General features: G+C 39.6%; 1 protein-coding gene across 1 annotated transcript; it reads right to left on the bottom strand.

Annotated features, from left to right (window-relative positions):
* Window positions 1–4025: 4025 nt before the first annotated feature.
* On the bottom strand, window positions 4026–6674 carry LOC149836240 (protein DMR6-LIKE OXYGENASE 2-like). The gene is made up of 4 exons (XM_090009732.1): window positions 6465–6674; window positions 6118–6365; window positions 5400–5721; window positions 4026–4268 (listed from the first exon to the last, which is right to left on the bottom strand). The coding sequence occupies exons 1-4, from the start codon at window positions 6672–6674 to the stop codon at window positions 4026–4028; spliced, it is 1023 nt and encodes a 340-aa protein (XP_089865858.1).
* Window positions 6675–9759: the final 3085 nt, after the last annotated feature.

The raw sequence follows: 9759 nt of genomic DNA, 5'->3' as shown, positions 1-9759 counted from the left end.
TTTGGAGCATAAATTCCAATGAATAACCAAGGTGCCCATCTGAGTTTCTTATTCCTTAACAACTGCGTTACATTCTTCCTGCCACTACTGCTTTTCTGTGCTGGTCGTCTGCCCTTGGTGTTATAAACCAATAGTGCTATCAATATTCAACCTTCCTACCTTTCTTGATTCTTGGTCTCTTCACGGCTGGAAAAAAGAAAAGAGAAGCCAACATGGCCATATGACAGACAGGCTTTTGTGGAGAAAATATACCATTTTGCTTTTTTTTTTTAAGAAATAAATAATTTGTATTAACAGTCAAAATGGGAAGTATTACATCAAGAACCCAAGTGATAAGATCACTCAGGAAGAGAGAAGAGAATGGTTTTACATGGGGTTCGAAGAGCTGTTTTCCCTTTTTCGATGTTACCCTTATATCTCTTCAAATATGCTCTCTTAACAGCTGGTGGTCTATTTTCACGTTTCTCCAGGGGATTTCTTACGGTGGATATCTATGAATCAAGGACTAATGCGGTTATTCTGACTGCAGGTCTTTTCTCAGTTCTATAGCAAGGGCTGTAGCGTTGGGTGTGTTGTTCTGGTGTGCCTGTGTGCGTGTGTACCGGGCCTGCTGTGTGTGCGTTTTTGGAACCTGTGCGTGTGGGTTGGGGTGTGATACAGTGGTTCGGTTGGAGATGCGCATGGTACCCATGCCTGCTGCCGGGTGCTACCCTCTCGGTCGCTTGCTGGTCTCACTACAAGCACAGCGCCTGCCACTCACGGCTGCCTTCATTAGAAATGCCGAATTCGTTCCATTTCTTCTGCTGCTTCACTTTTGCTGGATGGTCGTGCTTCTGTCAATGCTATTTCTGCCGCTCAGGTCATCTGAGGTTCGGGAGATACCATGTCATGAGAATCTGCATGCCCATTCCCTTGGCCATTTCTGGCTGCAGCTTCCGGTGTCAGTGAAGCTGATTTATTCATCTTCACCTTCATCTTCCGTGTGTTGGAGCTGCCTTCATGGATCCACTCGTGAAGCCATCCTTTGGCTTATTGGCATCCAGAATGTCATCCTGTCTAATCTGCTTATGATGGAACTGTTTTATGTTGGGCTAGTTTCTTCTCTTAACTGTACTCTGATTCGGCTTATGGTTTATTGACTTCTCTGTTTCTTATCAACAGCAAGTGATATCTCATCAATTGCTGTGTATCTATACATGTATTAGCTTGAATTCATATTAATATATCATTCCTTTCTTAAAAAAAAATTTGTTGCAGAAATGAAAAGCACGAAGTTTTACAAGGGATTCAAAGAAGAGTAAATATAACGTTTTAAGAAAAGACTGTTTAGTCCTTTTGAATAAAGCGCCTCACATTGTACTTACATTGAATCACTAAGATCATCCATAGAAAAAAAAAACATGATTAAAGTATCAGATCAAAAGTGACCTACAGCTGTATTCTACAACGGTCGATTTAGTGGGAGTTGGCTTTTGCATCGTTCAATTCTGACATGTAAGCAGAATTTTTGAAGGTCTGAAAAATCAATGGTTCATAATGTTTTTAAATTTTAAATCTTGAAAGTACATATTTTTCTTTGAAAAGCATAATATCCAGAGTTTGGTTCCTAGCAAATAGATTACGCGGAACATATCTGTGTGGTTGGATTGCTAAAAAACTATGGTTTTCAATGGTGCACTAGGAACATGCATATCTAAGCCATGCACACCCACTACCCCTTTCCCCTGTTAAAAGATCACAAAGATTTGTATGTTCTTATAATGACCATATCTAAAGTTAGATGTAGAAGGTTAATGCATCCTACCATTGGTCCGGAGTAGGTTTGTTCATTATCTGATGAGGAGTTTTATTGCTTAGGGGCTTGGTAATCGTGCACGTATATGGCTTTCCAAAATGTGGAAGTTTCAACACGTAGATGGCATTAGACAATACGGAAATAACACCACACTTTCAGTGCCTCATTGCCTTGACTTAAACCATATATAAAAGCCCACAAAAGCTTGCTCATCTGGTAGGGGTGACTTATGGATGTCACCAAATACTTGATACGATGTCACGAACCCGAAACCCACAGGTGGCGTTTTTTGTTCCAAACTTAAAAGCTGGGTTTACACCCTGGTAGGCATGCAGGAAAACTAAAGGGTTTTACCAACTAGAGGCTAGCGAATGTGCGGTTGGTGATGGGAGAGTTTTCCCTTGCCTTAGCACCTAAAAAAAAGTGTGCATGCACCACTCTTCTCATCTAAATGGACTTAATTAACCAAGTAAAGTCTGGTCTGACCTGGTCCAAATTTAAACGCAAACCCGGTCGGATTCAGAAAGCCAAATTTGCAAAATTTGGCTGTCCTTGATCCGAACCGATCTAACTTCCCAATGTATTTTGGGTAGGTGAGATGGATCCTTGCAGGGTGAAACGTGGATCTTCCATACACTATATAGCAACCGGACAACCATGTACACAGTTCCAATTCTTCAGCTTATGTGTGGAATGGAAAACATTACAGCCTGTCAAGGGCAAATAATTTGTACCATTGGGACCATGGGAATATGACCATTAGAGACTATGGGTGCATCATATGCTATGTCATACAGGACTCATGGGTTCTCTTTAGGGGTGGGATACAAACCAATCAGCTTAGTGGCATGCATGTTTCCATTTGGCTCATAAAAAGCTTGTTTGGACTCATAGAACAGGCCTGAAGAAGCAAAACATATGTCACAGCTAATTTATATTACTGAGCCAAATATGAACCTTGTATCAGCTAGCTAGTGTGGGCTAGTTAGTAACTTAACTTACTAGTGTGTGTGTGTGTAGGGCTGCTAGAATATGAGAACTGGAATTATGAGAATTTAAGTATGAATTAGGCATTTTGACACTTTCTTTTGCAAATCCGATCTTACAGGTGTGCTTGACATGGTTCATTTATTAGGAATTAACTATTGAATCTTGTTTTTATGACACAAAAACATGAATTTTGGATAATTGAATATTTATAAAAAATTTGAGCTATTAATTTTTAAGCCTTAAAAGATCCTGAGTTTGCATTGTAATCTGATGATACCAAGAGTCAGTCCCTATAAAACCAATCATGTAGATTATATATGTATGGTCAGTTTTAATGAAAAAACAAAAATACTTTTGAAAATTTCCGAACACACTCTAGTTCTCATACTCCATTGGATATATATATATATATATATATATATATATATATATATATATATATGAGCCATAAAAAAATCCAAGTTCTGCACCGATCTTGAACAGTCCATGCTCCTCTCCTCGTTTTCAATCTTTACATGTCTAGGGCAACAAAATATCCTCTAACAAGTTTACTCGTTCCACCTTTAAGCGTACCAGTTGTTAAACTATATAAATGGGGGATATCATTTGCTACCCTCGTGGGTAAGGAACCTCTTAGTTGAAACTCATAGAGAGACTGTTTTGACCAAATCTGACATATGTGTTCAACATGGTCAAAATAGTAAGAATTCACGATTGAAACATAGTTGTTTGACATAAAAAATATGTTTTTTTGATGTTTGAAAATTTGATACATTATAGGCCATTGATTTTTCAACCCTCGTAAAATCTAGTATATATGACAGAAAAACATGATCCAAAGGTCAGTTCATACTAAACTTAATATGTAGATCTGGAGGGTCAGATGTGCAAAAAAACTGAGAAAAATAAAAATATTATAATTTTTCACTAAGAGTTCCTTACCGACGATGGTAGCAAACATTTCCCCTATACATGCTAACACTTCGTCGTAAAAGATTTTAGTTAGGTCCCTTTCCTCGAAGCTTCCTTTGATAGATGTCATTATACACCATAGAAAAAGGCAAAAAGTTAGGAAAGACTCACTCCATTGGCAAAGAACCTTGAACACTAGAAACCTTGTAAACTTCTTTTATTCACAATTGCAGCAACACCATCACTTTCTTTTTCTTTAGGTTCTTTATTCCTCTTGCAGAGAGAGAGAGAGAGAGAGAGAGAGAGAGAGAGAGAGAGAGAGAGAGTTTTAGATAGTGAATTTGGGGAGGCAGCTCTGAACTTGGAGGTCATGATCCCAAAAGCTCTCATAGTACTCTTTATAACGATAGGCACAGTACAAAGGAGGGTGCTGGTCGTCCACCAACTGGTCAGCAGGGCCCACCACTGCATCTGGAGATGGGCAGTAGAAGGTGGGGATGGAGATCCTTTCTCTATCACTGTTCACAACTGCCCTGTGCAGCACACTCTTGTATGTCCCGTTGCTCAGAACCTGCATCAACATTTTCTACCCTTTTCAGCCACAAGAAATACTGGTATTCACCGGGGGTCGCCCAATTGGTTAAGGTGAGGCTTAGGATGTGCAGAGGCCCCAGATGTCGCAAGTTCGATTCCTCATATCAAACCTATGACAGATCTAGAGCAGCACTACCGGGCAGGTCCACTCTCCCAGGGTTTACCTCTGTAAGGTGAGGCCAATTAGAGAGCAATTACGGTCTTATTTTATATAACCAATTTACTTGGTTATATTCCTTCACTGTAGCACATCTCACTTTATGAAGGTCATTTACGGAGGCTTGTCTCTCATACATTCCAAGTGAGATATGCAGTCGAGATTGAATATCGTGGATGATGAGTTATATATATATATATATATATATATATATATATATATATATATATATATATATATATTGCTTACTCCAATTTCTTGGCCTCTAGCATATACCAAGTTTTTAAAGAATATTTTTTCATGTTTTTCTCAAATCTAAACCATGTAGATGTGTTCCATACTCTTGATTTTATCGTACATTTAATTCTGACACGGTATATTTTTATAAGGTTTGAAATCGACGGTTTAAAATTTTCATAAATATTCAAGCTTTAAAAAACACGATGCCGCAGGCCATGCAGCTATAGAGGGTATCAGCTAGCTGCCCTCCTAGGACGCGGGTGATAGTTCATCATTTGCTGTTGGCCCGGGGCTCCTTAATTTGTACTATTTAATCTTGAACTTTGTAACATTGTTATGATTATGAATATAGATAAAAATTATTGCCTTTCTTCTAAAAATCACATTTTTCATCGAAATCCGAGTGACAATTTTCAAATTTGCAAAAAACATCCTATATATATGTGTGTGTTCTTTCACCACAAGCGGGAATGACAGGGATTGCTGTTTGAGCAACTCCCATTCACCTTGACATCTTGCCAATTGATCCTGAGTAGCTTTATCTATGTCAAAAGCCAATGGACCAAGGACTTGTAACTCTGCAATTTGATTTATTTTATTTTTTGATTTGCCAGCCGTAACTGCTCATGGCTAATTAGGCTCAAGCCTGATGGATTCCTCATCATAGAAAAAAAAAGAGAGAAATAGTAGTACTGAGATTGCACCCTTTACCTGAATTTGGTCCCCTATGTTCACAATGAACGTGTTAGGGATGGGATTCACTTCGACCCACTTGCCACTCTTGAGTACCTGGAGCCCTGGAACATCGTCTTGTAGGAGTATGGTGAGCGCGTTGGGATCGGTGTGTCCTGGTAGGCCGTAGGTGAGCTCGGGCTGAGGACATGGTGGATAGTAGTTGATGGCCATGTGTTGGCCATGCCTTCCTAGCGCCTTGTTCAAGTAGTCAAGCTCCAAGCCTAGGCTCTCTGATATGGCTTCCAGCAACTCAAGGGCAAGGCCCCTCACCTTGGTGCAGTATTCACCAGCAATCTTCCTGTTACATAGAGAATTTGAGGTTCATTATACATTTTAACAAACAGAACTTATAACAGACCTATGTCTCAAATATCAGCAATATTTTGAAAATATCATGAAATTAAACGTGATATTTCTAAACTATCGTCTATTTTGAGGGTATCATAGTTTTAATGCAATATTAACACAATTAAAACAATTTTAGTTGCAACATCTTTTGGAATTTTTCGTAACCGAGATTTTCTCCGGAATGAGATTTGTGACTATATAAACCAAACTACAAAATAATTTTTTCAATAGTGTAAGAGTGCCATAGCTCTATACTCTAGATCAGTGGGTAATAAAATTTACGATCTCTTATGAATATTTGTATGAAAGAAATAAAAGAAACACATGGCATGAGCGGGGAGGATGCCTGAAAGAAGTAGGCTCGGAAGGCCAAGCATGAACGTAGTCCTCCAGCGGGTAGCAGTGCAGTCTCAAGTAATCCCTCCAGTTGGACACCTTCTCCTTGTTCAGGTTAAAGCTCGTGGACAACCTCGCAATTTTTGTCGTATCATCAGAGTAATTCTTCATCCTCTTGGACTCCGGCAGCTGGAAAAAACCCCGGGAGGTCGCCATCATGTCCTCTATAACATGATCCGGTATGCCATGGTTCTTAACCTACAATTGAGAACAACCAAGGAAGAGGAGTTGTTTAAACTTTAAAGATTGATCTGTGGAAAGAAGAAGATGGTGACAAAGACTAAGGTGAGATATTACCAGGAAGAAGCCATAATTCATGCATGCATCATGGATGGTGTTGAGTATGTTGGCACGGTTGGAGCCATGAAGGCCTTGGAGATCAATTATAGGGAAGGACTCCATGGTGCTGACTTGGTTGAGGTTAGGACGGTCAGAAAAGGGTCTTACAAAGTGAGAGGGGACCAAGTTGGTGCCTCTGGTCACTAGGTCTGACACTAGAATGGACATGGCTCCTTAGTCTATGTGAGGAAAGAGCTGGGCAAGTTCTTGTTGATGATGAGACCAATGGCCAGCCAATTTATAGGCCAAGTGCGCTTGGATTTTGGTGCATTTGGATCGGAAAGGCTATATTCTTACAAACAAAATCAATCATGGTGTGCCCCCACAATTTTCTCAAAAAAAAAATGGTGTGCCCCACAAGTTAATTATGAAAATACTGTACTTTTTCTTGATTTTTGAAAACCCGATTCCTTTTGAAGGAATTGAACCGGATCAGATTCAGTGCTGAATATATGATCCACTTTGGCATATATGTCTCACGTGGCGAGTCGATGATTGGGGCTAAGAACGCTAGCGGGCCAATTAAAGGTCCGCTTTTGAAAAATAAAAATAAAAAGAATAAAAGAATAGAAAACATTTGATAATTGGGTGGAAATTGCAGCTCTCACACTAATACCATACTGGATTTGATATTTGAGAGCAATTGGATATTTGCGTGGAAATTGCAGCTTTAACTCTTAACGTCATATTCTATCCTAAAAACACTCTAAAACAATATTGGGTTCGATATTTCAGATCCAGATCCGCACTCGGTAAGTGATTGTGCATACTTTTAGATAGGGATGGTAAACGAACCGCTCGTACCTTGGCTAGGTTCAGCTAGTCACAAACTCGTTCTAATCACCTCCTATAACTAGCGAGCCTAGCCACAAGCATGGAGCTCGTTTAGCTTAAACAAGTCAGGCTGGAAAGCAGGGTGTTTGGTTCTATGTGCTTGTATAGATAAACAAGTCATTGGTCCTATTTCTGTTGATTCGATTCAGCAAGATCAAGCCAGAATTATGCAAATGAAGTTCTCTGAAGATGAGATTTTTAAGGCCATCAAAGGTTTGTCGGGGTGTAAAGCTCCAGGTTCTGATGGGTTTCATGTGGATTTCTTTATTTTTTTTTTGGTCTTGTGTGAAGTCTGATGTTATTAACATGTTTGATGAGCTCTATCGCAACTCCAGATTGCTTATTCAAATCCACTTGGCAAATATTTCTTTAATTCTGAAAGATTATGCTGCCACTGATATCTCTAGGTTTCGCCCAATTTCTGTCATGAGTATCCTTTATCGGATGATTGCCAATGTGTTGGCTAATAAGTTGAAGGTCGCAGCTCACCAAATATTTTTGAACTCTCAATTCGCTTTTATCCACAATAAGAAGATTCACCATTCATTCATCTTGGCCTCTAAAGTCATTCACTCCTTATATCTTAGTGACCAGCGTTACTTTTCTCTTAAATTAGATTTTCATAAAGCCTTTGATTTTGTGCATTAACCCTTCTTATTTCAAATGTTATCTAAATTTGGCATTGGTCATCGTTTTTCTAGGTGGGTGAGGGAATTGATCTTTAATGCTCAGGCCATGATTAAGATTAACGACATTAGAGGTGGTCAGATCAAGTTGGGGCATGAATTACGACAAGGCTGCCTTCTCTTGCATTTGTTGTTCAATGTCATTGTTGAGGGTCTCGTTGTGTTGCTCAAGCGTGTTGCGAAGAAGCGCCTGATAGATCATTTGGATGTTCAGGATTTCTCAGACCATATTCTTATTTATGCTGATGATATGATTATTTTTGTGCAAGCAAACGCGCAACAAATGCTTAGATTCAAACTTATTCTCTAGTTCTTTTTCTCTCTTTCTGGGCTTTTCCTAAATGATAGCAAATGTTGTCTTACTATGTTCAATGTTGAGTCTTCTATGCTTGCAGCGGGTCAACAAATTAATTTTTAATTGCACAATCTTTGAGTTGCCAATGACGTATTTGGGTATGTTGTTACAAGTGAAGTGCCTCTCTTTCGCTGCTTGGGCTCCAACTATTCAAAAAGTAAAAAACAAGCTTTTTTCATGGTAGGCATTTTATCTCTCCATCGCTGGCCATCTGACTTTAATCAGACATGTTCTTTCTTCTATTCCTGAATTCTTCATGTCAATGTTCGTGATGCATGTGGGTGTGGAGAAGCAGATATGGCGTTTAATGGTGGATTTTCTTTGGTCTGGGTGTCAACTCTAGAGTAAGCGTCATTTGGTTGGTTGGCGAACGGTGGTGTTACCTAGGCGTATGGCTGGCTTAGGTGTTTTTACTCCAAGACAGAGAAGTATTGCCCTTGTAGCCAAACAATGTTGGATGGCCCATCAACCTGGTTCTTCATGCACTCGTTTGCTTCATGCTAAATATGGTGCTTCTGATTTATCTCTTTTCGTCATGGAACCCGGGGGTTGGCAATCTCGCACTTGCGAAGCATGTGGCTGAGAGCCTTATCGTTCTTCAGAGATTAAATTGGAGATGAGGGAAATTACGATCAGTGGTTGCAATGGACGATTGCGCCACATGGTATGTTTTTCACCCACAAAGTGTATACATTGTTGCTCCCTCCCGGGGGCAGATTGGTTCCCTAAGTGTGTGTTATGGGCTAGGGTCCCTTCCCAAAGATCTCAGGTCTTGGCTTGGTTAATTTTGCATGATAGGATTCAGACTCACAGTTATTTAAAGAAGTTGGGCTTTCGATTTCCTAGCTGGTGTGTGCTTTGTCAAGCTGCTGAAGAAACTACTTCTTATTTATTCTGGTCCTACCCAATCTTTGTGGTCCTATTTAATAGGACGTGGAGATCTCCGGACATAATTGTCAAAGAGGAGTCTTTTGCGCTTGATCTGCTCTTGGGCCCTATTGAAATTAGACGATGCAAGCGAGGGAGACTTATTTGGATGACGTGGTTGTTTACTACTTGGTGGTTTGTTTGGATGGCACACAATGGTGCTACTTTCCCTCAAATTTCAGTCGTCCTTAACAATCTTGTCCATAAAATCTTGGTTGATGTATATGTGATTCTACGTATGCATCTTAGAGACCTCTCATTTTCTCTAAACAACGTTCACTCATCAGTGGTTTCTTCTAATCCAGCGGATCCCGGTTGAGCTTGGCTTTGTTAGTTTTTTTTCTTTAGCTTTTTATTTTTTTATGTTTTTGTTTTGTTTTCTATATTGTTGGGTTCATGGGTTCAACGTTTTGTTGATCTTCATGAGTGGTAATGTTGATCTCTCTCTCTC

Source organism: Nuphar pumila, chromosome 6 (assembly GCF_984573655.1).
Source record: "Nuphar pumila chromosome 6, dmNupPumi1.hap1.1, whole genome shotgun sequence".
In the NCBI taxonomy this organism is placed as follows: Eukaryota; Viridiplantae; Streptophyta; class Magnoliopsida; order Nymphaeales; family Nymphaeaceae; genus Nuphar; species Nuphar pumila.
The sequence above is the reverse complement of the archived record's forward strand: the minus strand, read 5'-3'. Positions and strand labels throughout refer to the sequence as shown.